The sequence below is a fragment of the Rhinolophus sinicus genome, chromosome 14, assembly GCF_057876585.1.
Source record: "Rhinolophus sinicus isolate RSI-liver-muscle chromosome 14, RSI-T2T, whole genome shotgun sequence".
Classification (NCBI taxonomy): Eukaryota; Metazoa; Chordata; class Mammalia; order Chiroptera; family Rhinolophidae; genus Rhinolophus; species Rhinolophus sinicus.
In genome coordinates this window covers 173,256,627-173,281,053 of record NC_142514.1, presented here as the reverse complement: position 1 = coordinate 173,281,053, position 24,427 = coordinate 173,256,627, and the positions used below count along the sequence as shown (strand labels likewise).

The following is a 24,427-nucleotide window of genomic DNA, read 5'->3' as shown; positions in this document are numbered from 1 at the left end:
ACTCACAGGGCGGTTATGAGAACTAAACGGGCCCAGGTCGGCAGCGCCCCCAGTGCAGGGCTGGAGGGCACAGTAATTGGTCAGGAAAAGGCCGGCTCCACTTTTCAGCTGAACACATGCTGGAGTTGCAATCTGCCTCTGAGATTCTTGGTTGCCAAAGTGGAAAAGATACGTGGTCCATTCTGCCTTTTTAGAGGAGAAAATGCTCTAGTTCCAGCAGGGAAGAAAGCATTTCTGGACTCTGTGTGCTAAAAGGGGCCTCCGTGGGGCTCATGAAGGGGAGCCCGAGAGGCTTCGGATCACATGTGGGCTTGAGTCCCCAACAGGATTGGGATCTGAGGGACTGGGCTCATGCTGGAAATGCCCCCAGAAGGTGGAGCAGAGTGGGGGAAGGGCTCCTTTCAAATCCTGGCCCTGCCCTGTGTATGTGGAAGCCGCTGCCCTTTTCTGAGCCCCCGTTTCCTCATCTGGAGAATGGGATCACAATAATCAGTATACTAGGGTCCCTGGGAAAACTAAATGGGTTGCATGGGTGGGCTGCATGGGTAAGCTGCATGCCACCCTGCCCAGCACAGGGTCAATTCCCCACCTGCTTCCTTCCCATCTCAGGGTGGCCGAGTCCCTGACAAGTAGCTCAGTGGCCAGCAGGGGGCGTGCCAAGCATGCTCTGACGTTCTTGGGCTCCAGGTTGTATTTTTTATCTTGCAGTTGCCTGGCTGCCGCCTCTCTGGCAGAAAGGCTGGCACATAGAACCTCTCACACCCAAGCGAAATGAGGCAGCTTTCCTTGGCCTTTCTACTGCACCAGGCAGAGCCCTCTTCTCCAGGGGCTCCTGGCCTGATTCGTGCCAAGGTCTGTCCCCAGTCACTACCCACCCTGTGTTTTAGTAAAACGTCACCACATGATAAGTGCTGCCTAAATGCCACGGGTTTTAAAAGTCCATCTCACAGTAGTATGGATCAATAGTCCCATTTTATAGATGAGGAAACTGAGGCTTAGAGATGATCTGACCAGGAAGTGGTAGAGTTAGTATTCCAGCTTTCAGGAGCCTGACTTACAGTTTGCTTTCTTAACCACCATCCCAAGCAGCATCTGACAGACATCAGAATCATCTAGTGGCCTTTCCTACTACAGGAACCCCCCAGCCAGCCAACTGCCTCCCACGGTGGGTTGCGCCTCATCTCGCGAGGGACCCACCCCATCCCCAGGCATTTGTTCATCCTGGGACATCCGTCTCTCTCTAATCTTAGCAAAGGGCCTCAGGTATTATGGGTCAAACTAAAGGTGTGATGAAAAAGTCTACCTGTGTGCACCAAGCCCTCCTACTTGGCCTTATCTGGTCCTCACAAAAAAAAAAATCTGTGAGGCATGTAGGCCAGAAAACATCAGCCTCCCCTTTTCACAGTTCAGAAAATGGATGTGCCCATGTCTCCTGGACAGAGTCCATCTATAGTCTCCAAACTCTCCTGATGGCAGGTTTTCTCCAGCTGTCAGTTAGTGCCAACAGATCCTACGTGACTGCTGTGACCCATGGGAGAGAGGAGGAGGCTGCAGCCCAGAGGGGGCAGGTACCAGCCAAGGGCACAGGGCACCTGGGACCATGAAAGAGGGGCAGCCAGGACCTGATCACTGAGGGCAGTGTGTGTGGGTGTCACTGGTTCACCATCAAGGTGGGCTGGGAACCCAGTGAGATGGTCATTCATTCATTCAGTCATTCATTCTGTCAGTCATTCAGTGAGTTATCTATCATTCATTCATTCATTCATTCATTCAGTCAGTCATTCATTCTGTCAGTCGGTTGCTTGGTCTGTGGCTCTCCCACTTTAACTGAGGTGGAATATACATACAGTAAAGTGTACAAATCCAGCTTGATGAATTTTTATACACATAGTGGCATAACCACCATCTGGATCAAGATTTGAATAGAGCATTCCTTTCACCCCAGAAGGTTCCAACATACACTTCCCCGGAGGAAGCCTCCTCTCAGACGTGTGTCAGCCTATGAGCCTTGGAAGCCTGTTTCTTTACCTCCAGGGTGGAGCTCCCAATACTCGCCTGCCTGGCTTGAGATGAGAGGGCCAAGAGCTGACCCCATGCTCTCTGGCCACAGATGGCAGCACCGTGAGCCACCTCCAAGGCCCTCGGGCCCCTGAGCACAGAACTCTGGTGATGCCTGGGGAGCCAGGCAGGGGGACTGCTGGGGGGGCCCGCCCCGACACACACTCACAGAGTCGCTGACACGTTCTGTCAGGCACATACAGACACACAGATGACCAGACCCGACGCACAGACACACGCAGGCCATTCAGCTCAGCTGCCCGGCCCGGCCCTGCCCTGCCCTCCGCCCTCCGCCCGCACTTACCTGAGCCTGCACGTAGTCCCAGCCTTCCTGCAGTCTGTCCTCCTGGTCATCCTTGTAGTTCCGAATGAGCTTGATCACAATGCTGCCGATCTCCTGCTTCACCTGCAGACGGGACAGCAAGGATCCAGGTCAGATTTCCTGAAAACCGTGCCCCACCTCTGGTCACATCTACTTAAACTGCCTCTCCCCACCCTGACCCCCGAACCTGGGGACACGCTCACGGTGCAAACACTTCTTGTTTTCCACTCCAGCCACTTTCCTGGGACTTCCTCTAGTCACCACACTAGGCCCGTTGCAGTCAGGACCAACCACTCCTGCTCTGCAGTCCATTTGGCATTCAGCAGCCACGTGACCCTTTAAACGTGAATCTTTCCATGTCCCTGCTAAAAACCTCCCAGTGGCTTCCCACCACTCTCAGGAAAAACGCCGGTGTCCTCTCGGCGGCCCACAAGGCCCTGCATCATTTGGCCCCTGCGCTTCCCACACCTCATTTCCTCTGCTCTTGCTTCCTCTGGTTCTGTTGCACAGGTCTCCTTGCTGACTTTGTGCTAAGCACACTCCTGCCTCAGGGCCTTTGCCCTCTCTATTCCATCTGCCTGGAATCCTCTTCCCGTATATTAACATGGCTCACTCCCCCACTTCCTCAGGACCCCGCTCAAACATCAGCTCCTTAGAAAGGCCTTCCTGGAACAGCCTACAGAATACCATCCCTTCCCTATCCTCCCCCACCGCCCCCCACCCCACTCCTCCCAGGCCCTCCTTATCCTGAAAGGGTAAGCATGTTGTATTTTCTTCATAGCATTGTCATTACATACTCAGGTGCTTTCAGGATTCATTCTCTCTCTCCCCACTAGAATGTCAGCTTCGTGGGAGCGGGGACTGTATCTGGTAAAGCCTGGCCAGAGCAGCTGTGCAGTATACATGAATAAGGGACGTGTGCAAAACCACCGCTCTGTGCCACACACCACGGAACTCCTCATGCATTCTCCCACGTGACCCTCATGCCTGCCCCAGGGCTCCACCAAGCCTACATTCTGACGGGCTGTCACTGAGGAAGAGAGAACCGCACCAGCTTTTCACTAACCCCACGCAGAAAAGACTGATTTACAAATAAGGCAGACAAGGGACGCAGGGATCAAAAAGATTCAGCCCCAAAGGCCTTTCGCTGGAGCCCAGAGCAGAGCATCTCACTACAGCAGCTTTTTAGGAAAATCAGCTGTGCAAAGGGAGGCCAACCTGAAACCAGCCTAGAGAGCTGAAGACAGGGCTTCCTTGGTAACGAGAATGGCCCCAGGTGGGAGGGGAACCCCCAGAGCCAGCCCTGGCCTGGCCCCACATGGGCTCTCCTGTGGATCTTGAACAAAGGGCTTCTCGGCACACAAGCACGGACAGGCTGGTTGTGGTCATCTGCTGTCACTGTGGAACTTCAGGGCGAGGGGCCCAAGAGGGGCAGGGGCACCCAGGACACAGCTGCACACCTGCCCCTCAGTTTCTGAGAAAGGGGAATTGGGGAGCGGGGACAGGTATTTCCAGGCAGGGGCTTTCAGAGCCTGGCTGGAAGCCCTGTGCTGGGGCTTCCTTCCACCAGCCCTCTGTGCTCAGACAACCACATCCTCCGGACGGACTTGCAGTCCTGGCTCCGGGCCTCTCCCCTCGCCAACCTGGGGAAACCAGCTCCCCAGGACCTTGCTCTGTCCCTCTACCTTCTGATAAAAACTCTTAGCATGTTGCTTTTTGTCTTACCCACACACAGCTCTACAATTTACAAAGCTTTCCTGTCAGTAACTAACCGCACCGGTAAGAGTGGCTAACTTTGATCAAACGCTTATTCTGTCTCAGCGCTGTGCTAAGTAAGCACTGTTAATGCAGTAATCTCACTTTAATCCTCAGAGCAGACCTGTGGCCTAGGTAGGTATTGACCTCATGCCCTCATTTTGGAGATTTAGAAAACAAGAGAGGTTCATTAAGTCGTTCAAGTTCACATAGCCGACAAGCAGAAGAGCTGAGGTTTGGACTCAGGCTTGTCTAATTTCAGAACCCAAGTTTTCACCCATTCGACTCTAGCAGCATTTAAACCACACGGCTATTCCTAGGTCAGAACACTTTTAAGAAGGGCGTAGAGAAGCCAAGTGGTTTGCCTATGACACACAGCGGGGCTGCCCACATGTAGATCTTGACTCTTTCTGCCCCAACCTTCTCTGCTCCCCAGTGAGCAGATGGTCTCTGACTTGTGCGAAGGAGGGAGTTCCCCAGAGGTATTTGCTTGGAGACCCACCTCTCCCACATCCTTCTCACCGGCCCTCCCCTGCGTTCACCTAGGCTCTATTTATACCCCAGTTGGTTGCCACAGCAGCCTGGACTTCCCTGTTGCAGGCCCTCCTGAAATGAGAAGGTGATAGAAACTGTGTGCTTTCCATTGAGGCTGGGTGGTTTCCATGGAAACACCACATCATCCACCAGCTCAGAATGTGGCTAAGGGATACAGCCAGGCCACAGGGACCATGGCTGTAGGGGCCGGTTCAGCTTGGAACTGATGCCTTTGGATCCCAATGCCCAGGACGCTGTGTTAGGAGCCCAGGACCATGGCAACCAGGCTGTTCCTGAGACAAGGAGGGGCAGGGAGGGAGAGGGAGACGATGCTCACCCTCTTACTTCATCCCTGCAGAGGCCGCCTCTGTGGTTTCCGACTGCCCTGCACCCATTCTCCCTTCTTCCTTTCCTTAGGGCTCAGCACTCCCCAGTCCCTCCATGTCGTGGGAAGCTCTGCCCCCTTCACTGCAGTGGGCAAACAAAGAGCCAGGCTGCCACTTAACGCCTTCCACACCGTGGGCACAGTGAGTGGTTCAGGGATGAGTACATGTCCCAAGGTCACACACCTGGGTCCTCTCTTTCCATTAATATGCTGAGAGGAGGGCCTGAGCTGCTGGTGGCCACCTTGGGCTCTACTGGGGACAGCCTGCCTGAGAAGGGAGCCAACGGAGGAGAGCAGGGACAAGGACGGAGAGGGACAGAGTCCTGGTGGCAGCCTTTGGAAACCTGGATCCAGCTGAGCCTGCAGCCAGCCTGGCTATTTTTAGTTGGGTTACTGCCCAGGACCAACTATATAATTTACAAGCCCCAGCGAAATGCAAATGCAGGGCCCTTCTTTAAAAATGATTAAGAATTTCAAGACAGCAGCAGCAGAGCCTCAAACCAAGCACAGGACCCTCGTAAGTGTGGGACCCTGTGTGACTGCTCAGGTCACATGCCTAGGAAGCCAGCCCTGGTCCTGCCCGGTATCATCCTGCCCAGAGACTCAGAACAACTTCTCAAGATTGCACAGCTAGCAAGTAGCAGAGATGTGACCATAACCCTAATGCGTGCAGCTCCAGAACCCTGAGATCTCAACCACATCAGGCCTCCCACTATCTCCACCTGACCCAAGATCCCAGCATCCTCCACGGTGACTTTCCTCTCCTCTCGCCAATGCTGTGCTTTTATTTCACCTTGAGTGTGACTTTTCACAGACAGGTAGAATGAGAAGAGAACTTTGAGTCCAGCATATCATCCACTGTGAGAATCCTTCCCATACTTTTCCAGGTTCTGCTTAAATGCTCCAAGGGATGGGGAGCTCAGTATCTTACAAAAGAGCACATTACACAGTTGGGGGGCGCGTGATACAAGCAGTTCATTTTAAATTGAGCCCAAATGACTTTTGCTCATTCGTGTTAGTTCTCATTCTCCCCCTGCCCCCAAGTCCCCACTGAGACCATACAGGCCAAACCAAATTGTTCTCTTCCAGGACAAATATTATTCAGATTATTTGAGACCACACCACGTATCCCTTTACCCGTTCCTCTCCAGGGGAAGTTGCCAGGCTCCTTTGACCACCCCTTGAGGTGGTGTCCAGACCTCTCTCCATGCTCTTTACTCTAATGTGTCAAACCCCCTTAGATTGAGGTGCCCAGATGCAGTGTAATGGACCAAATCTTCCAGTCCTGTCTGCGGGGTTCCCACAGGCCACCATTGCCAAATGCTTTGAGGTTTAATTCTAGTATCCTGATAGGAAATGAGGACCCTTTGTAATGCTGAATGTGGAGGGGGTGGCATGTTTACCTTTAGTGACCACCCAAGTCTTTCCTGAAAGTCAGGCTGCAATCCACATAACCAGCTCCCCAGAGTTCAGCAGGAGGCCACGCCATGTCCCCCCAGCTCCCCAGTAAAACTCCTGGGGGAGGGGGTGCTGCACTGGAGCCGCCCAAGCAGGTGCTCACAAGTCTTTTTCCCATTTCTCTCCATGATCCCTTTCTAGAAGGATAGTCTGGATGCCTTCTTCCCCTTTCCCAAAAGGGAAGAGAAAGGTCACCTCTCCCTGTCCTGGTTCCAGCTGCCTCCCAGCCAGCGGACCAGGAAGTTTCCATCTCAGCCAGCAGGCATCTCACAGAACTGCACTGTGCTCGAGGAACCCGTTTTACCACCTGTACCTTGTGCACAGTGCCTATCTTGGTTTCTCAGGTGGGAGAAGGAAGGAGAAAGGGAGTCGCAGTTCTGCTGACCACTCTCTCTGGGGAGCACACAGCAGTGCGCCCAGCCACTGTCACCACGCCCCACCCCAGTTCCCACCCAGGTCATGCAAGCCCTGTCTCCTCCAAGCTCTCATGCTTTCTGGTCGAACCTCTGATAGAACCTGTCAGAGCCTTAGCAACCAGAGCCTTAGCAACCTCGCCTGTGCAGGCTGTAGGGAGGGTTAGCAGTGCGGCCTGCAGGAGTGCAGCAAACCCAGCACCTAGCACACCACAGGGAGCAGTAGCAGCTCACTTCCTTCCTCCCAACCCCTCCTACCCTCCACTGCCTGGACAGAACCAGTCAGAATCCCAGAGTGGCAGAGCTCAGAATGGCCCAAGAGGTCACCTGCGGCTCAGAGAGGCTGGGTAACTTGTCCAAGGACACACAGCAATCAGTGGCAGAGCTCATCCTAGAACACAGGGCCCCTGAATCTCAGACCTGCCCTTTGTCCACTAAATGGAGGCTGGATAAACAGATGAGGAAGCAGTCAAAGGAATCCTAACTTCACACTTCCTGGTTCCCACTGCCCTTGCTAATACTAATACTGACAACAACAGGAACAGAGGCCATTTATTGAGCCCTTACTAGGCATTAATAAAGTTAGTAATGATGATGATAATAATAACACTCGCATGATGCCAGCAAACATGGGCACTACACTATGCCCCTCCCACACATCGGTGCTCTTGACGCTCGCCACCACGCTCGCCACTTGGGGCCAGTGTGCTCGGGCACAGAACTGCTCCAATGTGAGACAGGAATTAGGATGTGTGTTGCAGCCTGCAAGCTCTCCCACTCCCATTTCCTGAGGGACACCAGAATGGGATACACAAAGGTCATAACTAGTTTCCCTTCCCTTCAAGTTCCACCACCAAATGACTTGCAAATGGTTTTTTGGGGGGGCGGTTTCCAAAGTGGTTTTGGGTTTCAGAATTGTGGACATGGGATGCGGACCTGTATGGTTACTGCCCTTTGACAAACAAGGCGACTGAGGCCGAGAGGCTGAGTAACTTGCCAAGCGTCTTAGCACAGGGGTTCCAACGTGGGCAGTTCGGTTCTGGAGTCTAGGCCCTTGGTCACCACTTTATATTTTATAAACGTGTTGCAGCCTATGCTCCTGGGTGGGGGTGGGGACCAGGCAGGTTTATTTTCCTTGATTGATAAGCAAGGAACCCAAGGCTCAAGAGGCCACGTGTCTTGCCCAAGGTCCCCAGCTGCCCCCTGTTGCTGCTTTGGGAACAGTGGCTGCTGGGAGCATGGGGCGGGAAGAACAGATGGCAGCCTGGAGACGACTTCCGGGGGAGCCCAGGAGCTCCGTCCCTCCCACCTGCCCAGGAGCCCTGGAGAGTGGGGGAAGACTGGGCCCACCGCCTCTCAAAAGGCCTTTTCCCTCCAGGCTCACACAAGTCCCACTTCCCCAGCTGGGCCTCATCTGCAGGAATAAACACCATCAAGGGCATGTTTAGTCTTCCACCAGGATTTACAATGTGCTGGGAAAGAAAAAATAAATCATTCATTCCAACTCGGAGGATAGAGTGGCGCCAGAACCTCCCTAGCAAAGCCAGAAAATCTCCCTGCCTTTCAGAAGAGGAGGCGGCCAAGGTGAGGGGTCTGGGGCCCGGGGGCATGAGGTGTGGAGCCTCGGGGTGTCGGGGGAGGCAGAGAAGGGGACAGTGGGTATGAGGGACAGAGTCTAGACTAGAGTCAGGAGAGCTGAGTCTTTGCACAGGCCCTGCTCGGGGGGGCTGTGGGGCGCCTCTGAGACGTAGGTCCTGGTCGTCAGCCAAGCAGAGATTATACCAGCCCGTGGGGAGGCAGCGTGTATAGAGGGAGGCACGGGCCTTGGGGCAGAGGGACCGGGATGGAAATCTCCACTTTGAGGCCTCAGAACTGTGTGTGACTGTGGTGAAAACTCACTTTGCTTTCCTGGGCCTCAGTTTCTTAAAGTGGAAAATGATTGTAAAATGGAACCATGCGTCAGGTTGCTAAATCAGCTCCTGGCATGTGGTTGGTGTCCACGGATAGGCGCCATCTTCATTATTGTGAGATAGGGAAATGCATAGGGGGTGAAAGGTGGCCGGCCCGAGACCCCTGCGGAGTTGATCAGCTTCTGAGTCCTAGGATCCAGTGCACTGGAGCCCAGTTCTTGGCTGCCCTGATGATAAGGTACTACTGACCAGGTCCCAGAGAAGCCCAGGTGCTGCAGAGCAGCAATGAAGACCTGATCCTATAACCCTTTCTCTGGGAGAGGAGTATCCCCTCCTAAACATTTGCTTCCTATCCGATAGCCAAGCAGCTTCATTATGCTACTGAAACCGTATTTCCCCTTTGCCTTGGCTGCCAGGACGTTCAGTGTCAAGTTAGCTCTCAGCTGCGAGAGAATCTCATCCTCTGGCTTCAGGAACAGTGGTCTTCTTCTCTCTCAGTTTGATTTTGATTTCTGATCTCTCTCACTTTGATTTTATCTACCCTGTGCCTGTCGGACGTCAGCTCTAATTCTCCTAGGAAACAGGCTGGGTGTGGATTATGAATAAGTAAAGCAGATTCAGCTAGGAACCACCATAGTGAAAATTTCACCACCATGAACCCAGAAGCCAGGCTGCCGGGGTTCAAATGAAAGCTCTGCCACTTACTAGCTGTGTGACCCTTGGCCAAGTTGCTTAACCTCTCTGTGCCTCAGCTTCCACCTCTGAAAATGAGGGTATTCGTATCTATGACCTCACAGAATTGTCGTGAGGACCAAATATTAAATGCAGTATGTGCACAGCATTTAATGCTACTATTATTCTAAGTTCTATTAAGTGTTAGTTGTTGACAGGGTAATGTTTTCTCAACTTCTTTTTAAGAGGGATCTGGGGCAACTTGACCTTCAAGTGGTAAAATGCAGGAGCCTACCTGGTGCCGCCTTTGCCACCCACTCGGTGTACAAGAACTGTAGCACTGGAGGAATGCAAGCCCCCAGGCTCAGCTGGGCCACAGGGAAACTCCCACTGGAGTTAGGGAGCCTGTGCTCTCACCTGGCCTGGCCATTAACGGGCCAGGTGCCCTCGTCCCCTCACCTGTAGGATGAAGATTCTCATACTATCTTGAGAGAGTGTTGTAGGATCAATGAAAGAATAAAGGTAAAGCAGCCAACACTACACCCAGTATATGGCATGTGCCAATCCAATGTTGGGATGGTGGGGGTTAGAGTTACTGTTACTAGTGTTGTGACTGTTATTCATTTCTCTGAGCACCTGCTTCCCTGTCTGACAACATAACACTTACTATCCAGAGCTGTTGTGAGGATGAGACAATGTGTGTAAAGCTTCTAGAAGATACCATGTGCATGTAGTAGGTGTTCCATAAATAACTGTGATAGTCACAATCGACTGACTCACCCAACAGCCATTCCTGGCTCCTTTCTCTCTTGTGCCTCTGTATGTAGAGTCTGAAAGCTAGATACTCACTTTCTCAGCCTCCCTTAAAGCCAGGGATGCCGTTGGAACCCAGTCTGGGGTAGACTTTGAGGGGGCTTGCTCTTCTGATGAAAGGGATGGCACGGCTAGCATTGTCCCATTCCCCTCCTCCTGGCCACAGAGCACGAGATGGTGCAGTGGCAACCACCTTGAGACCATGAGGTGAGTAGCATGATGTGGAAAAGCCATCAGGACGAGGATGACATGACAGCTAGAAGCAGGGTCTCTGAACTTCCAAACTTGACTTCAAGTCAAATGTCCTTAGATTTTAAGACACAGTAAGTCTGATTTTCTAGTCCTCAAAGCTGAGCACCTTCCCTCTGACACAGGACTAATGTTTTCATTGATAGTCTCCTCCCTGGGTCTCATCTGTGGATGAATAGCATGGATTTAAGACTTGCGGTGGAGTGCACTAGCTCTTCTAATAAACTTTTTTCACCACTTTAAAAAAAAAAAAAAAAAAAAAAGACTTGCTAAGGTGCCTTAATAATAACAAGAACAACAAACATTTATCGAGTCCTTACTGTGCCAAGCACTGTGCTAAGTGTTTTACTCACATAATCTCACTGAAATCTCGCAACAACCCAGAGAGTTAAATTTTATCATTGTCCCCAGTTTACAGAAGTTGCAATGGGCACAGAGAGGCCAGTAGCTTGTACACAGCGGCCACACAGCTAGAACACGGTGGGATAGAGAGGGGTCCAGGCCCAGCAGTGACTCTGCCCACGGACGCTACCTTCCTACTATCTGTCTACCACTTGGTAGCGGGGAGGCTGCCTTGGCACCTACTGGGTCTGTCTGCACCACAGAGAGGCTTCTTGTCCATCCCCCTCCCCCAGGCCAAACCCTCACATGGCTTGTCCAGCACAGGTGGGGAGGGGTGGGGGAGGGGGTAAGGAGGGAGGGAGGGAGGGAGTGCTTACCTTGTCCATGTTGAAGTAGAAAAGGACTCCAGCGGCCACCTGGGTGATGAGGATCAGGAGGAGGAAGGCAAAGTACTGGGGACACAGAGCAGGAAGAGTCAGGTGGGGGTCCCCCGTCAGGTCCCACTCACCTCAGAGGCTCCCCCCACCCCCAGTCTGAGGGGGCAGCAGTGGAGGGCCTACTCACCAGCCCCAGCAGGCAGCGGACCTCATTCACGGCGCCCACGCAGCCCAGGAAACCCATGAGCATGGTGACAGCCCCCACACCAATGAAGACGTAGGCCGCCACATTCAGCGAGCTGGAGGAGTTCTCTGGGGAGGGAAAGAAGGCGTTCGATCCAGCCTGGCTGTCTCACTCTCATAAAGTACAAAATCAGCGGCAGGGAGCAAAGGCCCAGGACTGCTCCCGAAGGCCCTCCTTGGAGTTGGGGTGCTAGGGTCAGTCCCCCAGCAAGGAACCTGCTGCTCACTCCCTTTGGAGTCTGCCTCCCCTGGATGTGCCCCCCCCCCCGCCACCCGCAATCTATTCTCACCCCAGCCCTGCTTTAGTTGTTCTCCTCAGCACTAACTGGGATGGAAAGCCTGCATTTCACTAATGCGTCTTGCTTGTTGTCTGCAGCCCCATAAGAATGTGAGCTCCAGCATGGCAGGGCCGTGGGTTTGCTCCCATTAAGCCCCTGGCCCCATGAGCAGTGTCGGGCACAGCAAAGTACTGCATGGACATCTGCTGAATTAACAAACCACAGACTAGCGGGCTCTCCTGGGGCCACAGACATCGCAGGCCTGCCTTCCTCCTTGTCCATACAACAGTAAGCACCAGCCTCTCCTGCCCACTCACTGTGCCCCAGGGGTTTCACACACACTGTCTCCAGCTCCGACATAACTCTGCCTGGCAGGCACTAGCGTGGCCATTTCACAGATGAGGACACTGAGGCTCAGAGGGGTGCACCGGCACGGGCCACAGCTGGGATTTGGAAATATGTGGCCCTCCAACGCCATACTCTTTCCACAGATGCTCAGGGCACACGTACTGCCATGATGCTTGTTCATTCATTCAACCAACAAGTATTCACTAGGCGCCTAGCATGCGCCCGACCCTGTGCCAGCTGCTGGGGATACAGAAGTCAGGCTGATGAGGTCCCTGCAGCAAGGAGCTGGCATGATGTGGGGAGGGGAGTGGGGACAACAAGTAAACGCTTCTGGCTGTGTGAAGGCCCGGGAAGGTGCTGCTGGGAGCAGGCTGTGGTGCCGGGAGGGCTGGTCGGAGCAGGTGACATCGAGCTGAGATGAGAAAGGAGAAGTCAGCCCAGTGCAGGTCTGAGGGAAAAGCAGGTGCAAAGGCCTGAGGAAGGAGTAAGCTTGATGTATTTGAGGAACAGAAAGAAGGCGAGAAAGAATGGACCAGTGTGAGCGAGAGAGGAATGTAGCAGGTAGTATTTTGAGGCGTAGAGAGAGGAGCCTGATGGCAGGGCTGCTGGCAGGCAGAGACCACTGGTGGGTAGAGGTGAGGAGCTCAGTAGGGGCATTTGACCAGCATTTCCCAAGAAGCCCAACAGATCACACAGGGCAAAGCTCATGTCCACCTCCAGCCAGCCTGATGGTGTGGGGTACACTCTACCCCAAGGCTGCGCTACTCCAGGGGGGCCAGGGCAGATGTGCCTGCCCACAGGCAGGGGACTGCGGGCTCACTCCCATGACAGCTCCAGCACTCCTGGGAAGCAGCCAGGGAGGAGTGTTCTCAGAAGGCCGGAGAGCAGCCTGGAGCCCATCAGCTCCTAGGGGTACAGGATCAAAGAAGCTCCTAGGGGTACAGGCTCCTGGGTCCATCACAACTGGACAGACTTTCCTGGGAGACCACCTGGAATCTGCATTTTCAGTGTGCTTCCCTAGTGACTCAGGCACAGCCAGGGCTGGCGGTTACCCATCAGCAGAGAGCACAGGACGGCTCCCTGGGGGACCTGAGAGAGGTTGAGATCCCCACCTTGGCGGCCCCCTTGCTGCCACCAAGGGGGCGTTAGTCCCTTTAGGGAATAACTACAAAGCTGGGGTGTGGGTGGGACGAGGGCCAGCTCCACTTCCTGGTCACAGACAGAATGTTCTGGAGCTCAGGAAGAGCCCTGGCCGGCCCACCCTACTCTCCGGGTGCCAGGGCAGGTCTGCCTCTGCCCAGCTCCTCACAGGAGCCCCCAAGAATCCAGGCAGAGCCCCTGTCGGGTGAGGGTGGGGATTCCTTTTCATTCCAGGCCCTCACCACTCTGGCTCTCAGCAAGCACCAGGGGCTGCAAGAGCCATCAAATTTCACTTTTCCTAAACTTCCTGGGTTTGGGTTCCAACAAGTCCTCCCAGCGACTACTCCCGGAGAAAAGGAATTGGCACCGCCTGGAAATCCACTGTACGCCAGCCTCAATAAGGCCCTTTCTCTGAATCATCTTGCTTAACTTCCACAACAGCCCCATGAGGGCAGGTTTGTATCCTGATTTGTCCCTAAGGGCCCAGAAGCCCAGAGAGGCTAAGAGGCCTCGGAGCTGATCAGGAGTCAAAGCCCAGGGCTGAGACCCCAGCGCAGGCCCTTCCCCTGGGAGGCCTGCCCAGCTGCAGGTTGTCGGCTTCTCAGAACTTTTCGGGGATACCCATCCTTGTCCTCGCCCAGGGTTTCAGGCCAGCCCAAATCTGAGAAACTTGACATACCCTAGGGGGACCCATCCACTGTGCACGGCAGAAACATTTTGGTCTCACTGGGCTGAGCAGATACTAGTGAAGGGGGAGGAAGTGGCCTAAATTGAAAGGGACCGGGGATCACGAGAAATGGGTTCTAATCCCAGCTCTGCTACTAACAGCCTCTGAGCCTGGGCAAGCCATTCTCTGGCCTCTGTTTCTTTCTCTGTAAAATGGAACTACGTAAGTCCTCCTTCTTAAAAACGTCATAAGGACTAGATGGTATTATAAACATATTTAACAATCATAACATTATAAACATTATTATTTCACAATCACTTATGTAGGGTTTACTATTCACTAGGAGATGTTCTAAACTCTTTTCAGATATTAACTCATTTAACATCTCACAATAGCCTTATGAGGGACATTCTAGTATCACCATTTTACAGATAACAAGGCACAGAGAGGTGAAATAACCTGCCTAAGATCACACAGCTAATAGCATTTGAACGATGGCAGTCTGTCTCCAGATTCTATGCTCTTAAGCACGACGCTTACTTCTGCTCGTTATGGTGCAAACCTGTGGCGTGCCACAGAGCCCCGTGGTACAGGGGCTCAGGAAACGAGGGCTCAGGACCCATGCCACCTGGCTCACATCCCAGCTCCCCACCTTCTAGCTGCGTGCCCTTTAGATAAGTTACTTCCCCTCCCTCTGCTTCAATTTCTTCCACTCTATTATGGGGACAGTAAGGCAGTGAGAACTCAGTTAGGTGAAAGGGGGGAGCTGTGTCACGCAGCCTGGCACTTAGCAGCTCAGGAGCCTAGTGTTCCCAGCTCTGACCCTCACTTGCTGTAGAGCTCTGAGCAAGTCTTTTTCCCTTGGCTGAGCCTCAGTTTACCCAAGGGTATAGTGACTGGGCTAGCAGGGCAGATCGGTGTTTCTGAACCATGGCGGCCTGGGGAACCGCCCCGCAGAGCGGTATAAAAACCACAGTGCTTCAAGGCTCCCACACACACCAAGAGTCGGATCCCTGAGGATGGGGCCTGAGCCCTGGTATTTGTAAAACCACTCAGGGTACATCGAGGGGGCCTCTAAAGTCTGGCCAGCTCAAGATTCTCAGGCCTGAATAGGGAGGAGGCTGGAAGAGGCCGGAGGAGCAGTGGGCAGTCCCTGGAGACCTAGGGCGGGGTGCAGAGGGCAAAAATGCAGTGGGCGGGCTAGGCCTAAAGACTTTGCTCTGTGGCACAGTGCCCGCTGGGTGTGGGCCAGGGCCCAGGAGGCCTGGGCCTGGTCAGGGCCAAAGAGGATGTGTCCCACGTCGGGAGGGCACGGGGAATATGGGTACCCAGCTGAGGCCGGAAACCCAGGCCCTAGCCCCAGAACGGGGGTACAGTCTGCTACCCCTGAGTAGGAGGCAAGACTGACAGCCCCTGGCTGCATCGGATGTGGCTGGAGGGTGGCTCATCCTTGCTTCTCTTCCCCTCTGGGGAGAAGAGGCCTAGTTCCCTGGGGCCACAGTGACAGGTGTGACCCGTCTATCACCCATCTTATGCTGGTTCCGTTTTATTCAAATCAAGCAGCTGTCATAGGCCTGCATCCAAACCTGCTACCTCCGGCAGCTGCTGGGAGGGGAAGTGAGCCAAGGACAACGCATCACTGAGGAGCGTGGCTGCACTGTACTTACTACTTGCAGCCGTGTGCTAGGCCTGTCTCCCACCACCGGGCCTCCGTCTGTAAGAGGTCAGTGCAGCAAGCCCAGGGGCGTCCTGGAGGAGACTGTGTGGACTGGGAAAGGCTCTTATCATCTGGCAGGAGTTCCTTGGGCTTCTTTCCTCCTGCTGCTAAATAGTGAGAAGGGGCTTCCACGTTGTGGCTCCCTCACCCTGTGCAGCATTTAGGACCCACACTCTCAGGGCCCACACCTATCACTCAGAAGCTGTGTGAACTTGAGCAAAGGACATCAGTTCTCTGAGCCTCCTTTGTTCAGGCAGGAATAGGAGAATTCCTACCTCGCAGGGCTGTTGTGGGATCAAGATCATTTACTTTATGGCTCAGCAAAACGCTGAGCCCCACGAGCATGAACAGTGGGAGCTGTTCCTGGTGCCTCCTCCTCAGTGCACGTGTCCAACCCACCTGGCCAGTGCCAAGCACACAGTAGGCACTTCATCAACACCGGACAATCTGTCCTTCCTGACCCTTTCTTACCTTTCTCTGAACTGGAAAGGGGAGGGACCCTTGCTCACATTTTGCTGAAGAAAAACATGGAGGGGCCGAGAATGTAAGGCTTTCTCAAGGTCAGGGCTAAGGGAAGGGACCAGGACAGGAGAACAAGCCTCCCCATCCCCCAGTGTTCTCTAGACAACAGCTGCTTTGTCTGGGGAGGGAAAGAAAATTCCTCCCAGAACCCCCTGCAGAGGTCAGCAGCAGGACCTGGGCAGGGCCCTGAGGTCAGCTGGAAAAGGGACCAGTAGCGTTGAGGCTGAAGTACTGTGGGGGCAGCCCTGCCTCCTGCCTGACCCTCCCCTCCAGAGCGGGCTGGGTCAGGGGAAGCAGAGGGCTCCTTACGTAGCACAAAGATGAAACTGCTCCTGTCTGCCAGGATCCACACCCCGAAGCCCAGGATGACCGCGCCCAGGATCTGGAAGGAGAAGGGGGCAGTTAGTGTGTGTGTGTGTGTGTGTGTGTGTGTGTGTGTGTGTGAGAAAGCCTGAGAGCGGGGCGGGGGAGGGGGAGTGAGAGGACACTACCCAGCTGTCCCTATAGCCCAGGCCAGGGAGACGCAGGGGAGCTTCCTCCATCTTTGCCCAACCCAGAGATGTCGCAGTGGCCTCAGGCCCCGAACCCCAAGTCCCAGTGAACCCCAGCAATCCAGACACCAGGGCCACATGTGGGGAGTCCCTCTTGATGCCAGTCTCCCCCTCCCATGCCCATGTGTGGCCACAAACTGAGCCTCCCAGCTCTGTGGGGCTCGGCCTCCTCCCAGGGGTCCCCTCCTACTTATATCCTGGCCCTTTCCCGTGCTCAGTGCTCTTCCCCTCCACTCCAGCCCAGCTTGGGGACTAGGAGTGTCCCGAACAAGCCAGTCTCTGGGGAGAACCCTCCATGAACTTGAACATCAAAGCCCCACCTGTCCTTCAGAGCTCGGCTCCAAGGCCACCTTCGGCAGGAGCCTTCCTGACTCCCCCAGGCAGACTGAGGGGACCCTACTTCATGGCAACCACCGTGGACTCCTTCTTACTAGCCATCGCGCTGAGTTTAACTACCAGGTGTGTCTCTCTGGTTAGACTGTGAGCTTCCGGAGGGCAGGGCAGGGATGCACACAGCTTATATCTGAGAGCCGACAGCACCAGGGGCTGAGGCCTCAGGGAATGAATGAGTTCATAAACCCAACTGTAAATGCAGGAGTAGAAAGGCAAAAAAATGGGGGTGCTGCCAGAAACCCAGACCCAGGAATCCTCTGCCTCTCTCTCTCCACCAGGGCAGGCCTATAACCTAATCCCACCTCCCCACGTAGAACCCCAGCCAAGATCCACCATGCCACCCAGGCAACTAAGGCTGGAGAAGTACATACAGTCTGGGCAAAACTACAGGTTCTCCTGGGTGTGGGTGTGCTGCATCACCCTACAAGGTTGGCCTTTACCTGGCCTGGGCCCACCTGGGGGAAAATCTACCTTGCAGATCCCAGCATGTCACCACCACCTCTACCACCAGCCCTGGATCCCCCCTCAACCATCACCCCGTTGCCTCAGGTGCAAGGCCAGCAGCCGCCCATAAGCCCTCAGCCTGGAGTGAGCCCCTGGCCCAGGGTCTAGAGCAGCCCTGCTCTACTGTCATTAAAGACCAGACCTGGGACTCTGAGGAAGGCAAATAGCGTACTTGCTTCAGGTGTAAAAATCAAGGGGATACCAAGAAACTCAGTAACCAAGATAAATAAGAATTTATAGCAATCTTATTTAGATTGCTATAAAAAATACTGGGGAAAAAATCCATGATGGACAAAATATCAAACTTTTAAATAAAAACAGGCTCAATATTACTGATTTTTCCTTTTGAAAAGGAGTGGAGCCCCAGTGTGGTGCAGTGTGGCGCTGTTTCAGATCCCGAAGTGAGCGCCTCTTAAAGACAACAGCAGGTGATGACCACGAAGGTGAAGGCGTGACGACCACCCCGCATTTGTCCCCCACTATCTTCCAGCAGCTCACTTGTCCACTCCTCTCTTCTTGGCAGATGGGCCCTGTTATTGTCCTCATTTTACAGATGGAGAAACTGAGGTCCTGACCTTGCTTAAGGTCACCCAGTTCATCCATCAGGGGCTCAAAGCCAGTTCTGACTACTACTCTGGGCCAGATGGGGGCGTGTCAGATGCAGGGAGTCCGTCCTGGGCTTTAACCTAGAAACCCAGTTTCAGGGCACAGGAAGGCGACTGAGACCCTGGGGAGGGGAAGGGTACATCCTTAGGCGGGGGCACCTCAGACTGCAGTTTGCTGGGAGGGGGGCATTCTGTACAGGACCTAGCAGTTAGTTTCCTAAAGATTCCTGATCCCCTGCCCACCCCACCCCAAACTACACACAGCTGGGCAAGGGCCACTGGTCAGGCCCAGCGTCTGCTCCTATCACCTCAGACCCACGAGGAAGAGCCTCTGCCCCACCCACCTCCTGCAATAACAGGGCAGGGCACGGGGGAGAAATACCCGTCCAAAAAGGAATGGGAGGCAGAGCAGAAAATTCCCTCTGGGCAAATATAATCCCTAATAGAGTAAAATCCCGGAATGTCCAGCTAAGCTCCTCGGCTCGCCTAGAGAAACCCAGAGGGAAGTCCCTGGTGCTGCCCTTTCAGTTTCTCTGCAGGTCTGGTGACCACAGCCTGACCATCAGGTGTGGCTGGATCAGCTACCAGGTCATGGGACAGCCCGGAAGGAGGCCGGGCCAGGTAGCAGAGCAGAATGGGGGAGGCACCATAGTACACCCTTTCTCTGTGAATCCAGACTGAGGCCCTGGGACACGCCCCCCATGAACCACCCCTAGCCCTGCCAGAATCTCCCCACAGGGCTCAGCCAGGAGCTGGGACCCTCACAGCCAGCGTCGTTTCCCCAGTGCGGCCACAGCATCAGCAGCCTCAGGGTTTCTCTGGAAGTGAGAAAAGCTGACAGGACAATTTTCTGGGGAATCTGGGGTCAGGAGGGCATGTAGGCAAGGATGTACACGTGTGCACATGTGCAAGTACGAGCACACATGGCAGTCAGAGAGATTTTTCCAAACCACAAGTCTGATCATGTATCCGCTTCCCACTGTGCATAAAACAAAGACCAGAATAGTTTCAGGAAGTCTGCAGGCCGGTGCCCTGGAGAGACGCTCTGCCCCACGCCCTCCCTGGACTTAGGTGCCTGCTTCTGGGACCCCTGTCTCCCCAGCCACAGGTAACTCCAGGAAGCTTTTGCTGACCACTCTGACAAGGTCAAGTGGCTTATTATCTACTTTCCTAGGGCCGTACCCTTCATTCCCAGCACTACCTCAACTGCAATTTTAGCATCCATTTGAGTATTTGATCGCAGCCCACCACCCCTCAGAACATAAGCCCCATAAGTGCAGAAACCATGGCTCTTCTGCTGGTTAGTGTCTACCTGGCACCCCCATAGGGTCTGAAAACACAGAGGTGTCAAATGGGCATTTGGTGAATGAATGAACAACAAACACACACTGTCGCCTCTAACTCTCTCCTTTCCCTCCCACCCTCCTGTAATAAAAGCTCCCCCCACCCTCACCCCTCCCTACATACACACACATCCTGATGGCCCATCCTGGGCCCCAGCACACAGAGAGTTAACACGTGACTCCCGCCAGCCCTCTGGAGCAGTTGGGAGGAAGCCAAGCCCCCAAGACCAGCCCCCAGAGCTCTGGCCCAGAGAAGTTTCCTAGTCTCTGGCTCTATAGGGCAGCCTGGAAGTAGAACAGAAAAGGATACCTTGGCCAAAGCCATAAATCCCGCTCCCTTTCTCCACAGTCTCTCCCCTTCCTTCCCACTGTATGTGGGGAGAGGGGCTCTCTACAGCCCTGAATCCCAAGCCCTGTCCCCCTCTCTCCAGTCCCCAGGGCCCCCAGGATGGAGCCACAGCACTCCCACGCCCTGTCCCCCAGTTTTGGCCACTGGCCCTTGGAGCCAGGCCTCGGCCTGGGAGCCAAGTGCCTGACAGGGAAGGCTTGGCTCCGGCTGCTTGAGCAGCTGCTTTCCAGAGGCCTGGGCCAGCCAGGAGGGACCTGACCACCAAGCCGGGGCAGCCCAGGTGCCCAGGCCCTGCCTGAGGTGGCTTCTGGACCTCGCTGCCATTCGTGGAGGGCTACAGCCACAGCACAGACTGAGCGTGGTCCTCAAGGAGGGAGCTGCGCTGGGGCCAGGGTGGACGAACAGCAGGGCAGGTAGCCCCAGGGCTGGCCATGTGCGTGTGTATATGCACGTGTGTATACATGTGTGCTTGCATGTGCCAGGAACACACTTTTAAGCATCTGTGTGTTGGGTTAAAGTTATGGGGGGGAATATAGAATGATTCTTTATTTTCCAGACTTTCCACAATCATATGTAACTTGTAACGTAAACTGATTCCCTCCCCCACAAGTAATTCATGTCTATTATAGAAAATACGGAAAATGCAGAGGCATAAAGAATAAAACCAAAATTTCCAGGAATCCCAATGTTCACATTTAGAGGTATTTCTTTCTCGTCTCAAAAATATTTATGTTTATGCACAATTTTAAAAATAAAATTGGCTCATAATAAACATCTCATTGTACAACCTGGTTTTTTAACAGCACGGGGTGAGCCAACATGGAGAGGCCAGAGCCTCCAGCAGCTCTGTGGGGCTATGGAGGCCACTCTGAACCCCAGCCCCATCGCACACCCACAGTCACCCTCACACATGCACACGCACATTTTCATACACACATTCTCTATCTCACACACACACGTCCTCACACGTACACACAGGTACTCATACACACACACACACACAATCATCCTGGCAACTCCAAGGCAGCAGGAATCAGTCAGTGCCAGGCCAGAGAGGAAAATCAAGGCCACAGGAAAACCAGCTCCAGATGTGCCTGGAGCTTACAGCTGGGCGTCCCCCTGGCTCAGGGGCCTGGGGAGGCCTGCCAGGCTGGGTCTGAGGAAGGGGGACGATGTCTCCACTCTGGCCCAGAGCCCAGCCTCCTCTTGCTCACCTTCTGGGAGCTTGGAGCACATGCTCCACGGAGCCAGCTGGGAATGCCAGGCATCTCCTCTCCACCCTCCTCCCTCCAACCATCCAACCACACCCCACCAGCGGGCCTAGCATCTCTGGAGGGTCTCAGGCTGGGATGCCCCCAGGGGTGTCTCTGTGGGAGGCAGTCAGGAGGCGCTTACAAAGGTCATACTTACAAAGAAGAGCAAGTTGAAGAGGAAGAGAAAGTATTTGGTGACTTTGATACAGGTTGATCCCATCCTGCTGGTCCTGGAGCTTCCTTGGGAGAAGAGAGAACAGGCAGGTCAGTGCTGGTGGGACAAGACGGGGCCGGGGAGGGGAGAACCAATGTGGATGGGCGGACGGGCAACCACCATCTGCTGGCCTCAAATACTCCCAACTCGCCCTTACAACAACCCCAGGAGCTAGGTAGGTACTAACATGATGTCCTGTTTTATGGCACCCTGAGGCCCAGGGAGGATAAACTGATTGGCCCAAAGCCCCAGGGCTAGGAACTCTCAGCTGCTTGATGCTTACAACTTAGGCTCTGGGTCAGCCACTCCACCGGCACCAAGCCTGGAGGGAAATTATATAGGAGAACCTCAGGGTCTGAAACTTGCCCAGACGGCCACTGGGAGAAGCCGGGAGGCTGGGAAGTTAGTGAGTGATTGCTGGAGACCCAGAGGTGGGACCTTTGGCTTTTGCCACACATCTTCAGATCCCCTCTGGGCCTCGGGGTCTGCGGCTGTGGGGGTTGCTGCAGGGAGAGGAGGGTTTGACTTCTCAGAAAAATGGACCGCGCGCTCTCTCCACCTTGTTATTGCAAAGGGAACAAATAAGCATTGTGGAACATCCAACAAATATAGAAAAACACAAATTCAACAGAAATTTTTATCTCACCCCAGATATAAAAACGGCCGTAATTTCAGTAACTATACTTCCAACATCTGTGTGTTTAACAAATGGTTTTAAACAAAACTGGGTTCATACTGTGATTTGTTGCCTGTTTTTTCCATTCTACAATATACTATCTCTATGTGGATAAACTGTTCTCTACAACACAGTTTTACACATCGCATAGGATTTCATGGTACTGATCAGCATTTATTAACATTTTTTTTGGGGGGATGTCACAGACTCTCTCAGAAAACTCATGTATAGGTAGCATTTTGCAAATAATTTCTGGGGTTCATAGACCCCATGAAGACCATTCAGGAACCGCAAAGGTCCTCAGGTTAGAGTCCCAGATAAAGATACACCACAAAGCATTTCATCAGTACTCAAGATCGAACACACAGGTTGCTTCCAGTTTTTCACAGTCACTCTGGATGACAGAACTCATGCTTCTGAAACAACGCAAACCATGTTTGAGCATGATGTATCCCTCTACACGGAAGGACCCTAGGGCAGGGCAGGACTTGGCGAAGGGGGGAAGCTGGAAGCTGGCTGCCCTTGCACCCTCTCTGAGGCCAGACAACCCAGGAATGACAGCAGCCGGGCCTCAGGCCCTGTGGGGTGAAGGGAACCAGCACCAGGCAGCTGGGGCCAGGACACATGGCCAGGGACAGCTGCATGGGCACAGCCCGGCTGGGGGGCAGGGGCAGACACCAGACCCAGACACGTTCCCACTGCCCTACGGAGGGGGAGGCCACAGCGCAGAGAGAACAGAGGACCTGAGGCCCCAGGTGTGGCTTTCACCCCTTTCTCCTCCTTGCAGGGTGAAAGGCGGTCCTAAGTCATGGGACTCTTCCCCGTCCATACGGCGGTCCCTCACCTTCTCTGGACATAATAACAATCTTTCATCATCCTTGCCGAGTGGGAGCTCAGCTTCAACTTTACACACCTACAGTAACAGGGGAGGGGGAGTTTAAGGGGAGGGCTCACCACCTCTTAAGGGGTGCAGTGCAGTTTTCTGATCTCTCTGTTAGACAAAGGTGCTTTTTAGCTGCCTTTCTGTGGGTCAGATTTGGGTACAATATGAAGCAAAGCTGTCCAAAGACGAGAAAGGCTACCCGGGTGGTAGTGAGCTTCTGTGACAAGTGGCATGGAAGTACAGTCTGAACAAGGACTTACGGGGAGGGGGTTCAAGCGCTACATGGGGAGATTACACTGAATGGCTCTTCCAGGCAACCAGGGCCCCAGGTCTTGTTCTGAGAAATGCAGAGACAGCAGTGACTCAGGGACGTAGAAGTCTGGCCTCAGTGACTCTGCCTGGGGCCAGAGGGGAGAAAACACCTGCCTCCCCAGTCAGGAGATCTAGAGATCTGAGTAAGGCCTGCCAGGGGCTGGTCCACACACAGGAGAGCTACTGTTTTCCTCTCTGCCCTCCCAGCACAGTACCTGACAGACCACAGGCACTTCGTAAACGTATGCAATAAACAGCAAGAGAGGTAAGATCTTCTCAGGGAGGGACGCATGCTTTTCTTTCCTAGCAGGGACCTACCTGCCCGGCTGGATCTCCATCCAGTAAATGACATGGGACGCCCTGAGGCTGCCGCAGGCTCTGCTGACACAGCCTATAGATAAGCCATCCCTTCACCAGAAGAAGTTCAGGAACTACCTCCCAGTGACTGAGCAGCCCAGAGGCATGAGCAGCGGTGCCAGTGGGTTCTTATGAAACTGGAGAAGTGTGGAAAGAGCTCTTTGGCAACTGCAGCAGGCCAACACTGTTGCATAGTTCTAGAGAGTCCGGGAAGGGAGTTTGTCCACTTTCCTGCTCCCACTTCTTCTGTTCAGGCCAGGTCTCCAGGACAGCCTTGCTGGGTTGGGGTTGTTTGGAATGGGGCAGCTTTTAAACAAGCGTGAGTACCTGGCCTGCTGAAGAAGAAGGAGGGGTCGCCTGTGAACAGCACCTATTCCAGGGAGCCATCGGCCTCAGTCACCCCCTTTAATCCTCACAACCTGCCTGGAAGGTACTCCTATCCTGTGCAGGGGAAGGGCAGGATCAGGAAGGTGCAGTAATTTGCCCAAGTCACACACAGCTCTTTCAGCAGTGGCAGCTTGAGAGACTGAGATCTTTCTACTGTGAATTGCTGCCTTTGGGGAGTGGCCGCCACTGTGTAAATGGATCTGGAGATGGCTGGGATTCCATTGTCCAAGCAGGTGGCGAGGATGGAGGTGACTGCTCAAAGGAGCCCTGGCTGGGTGGGCAAGAAGGACACAGAGGCTGCTGGGCTAGCATGTCGATACTCCAGACCCCAGACTACCTCACTGGCCTATTGGTCACTCACGTAAACTGTACCAGACACTGGGCAAAGCCCTTCAGC

The 24,427-nt window shown here is 54.0% G+C and overlaps 1 protein-coding gene across 4 annotated transcripts in view; it reads right to left on the bottom strand.

Moving 5' to 3' along the window:
• The window catches only part of CD82 (CD82 molecule), a 50,627-nt gene that overhangs the window by 2,477 nt on the left and 23,723 nt on the right, over positions 1 to 24,427 (bottom strand). For 2 of the 4 annotated variants that reach the window (XM_019746449.3, XM_019746451.3), the window contains 5 exons: positions 21,359 to 21,441; positions 16,513 to 16,585; positions 11,476 to 11,600; positions 11,289 to 11,363; positions 2,363 to 2,464 (listed from right to left, as the gene is read on the bottom strand). In XM_019746449.3, the coding sequence (XP_019602008.1) occupies positions 2,363 to 2,464; positions 11,289 to 11,363; positions 11,476 to 11,600; positions 16,513 to 16,585; positions 21,359 to 21,421 (438 nt within the window). In that variant the 5' untranslated portion in view covers positions 21,422 to 21,441. The remainder of the gene's footprint in view (positions 1 to 2,362; positions 2,465 to 11,288; positions 11,364 to 11,475; positions 11,601 to 16,512; positions 16,586 to 21,358; positions 21,442 to 24,427) is intronic. The other 2 variants (XM_019746450.3, XM_074336251.2) reach the window with 1 other exon arrangement.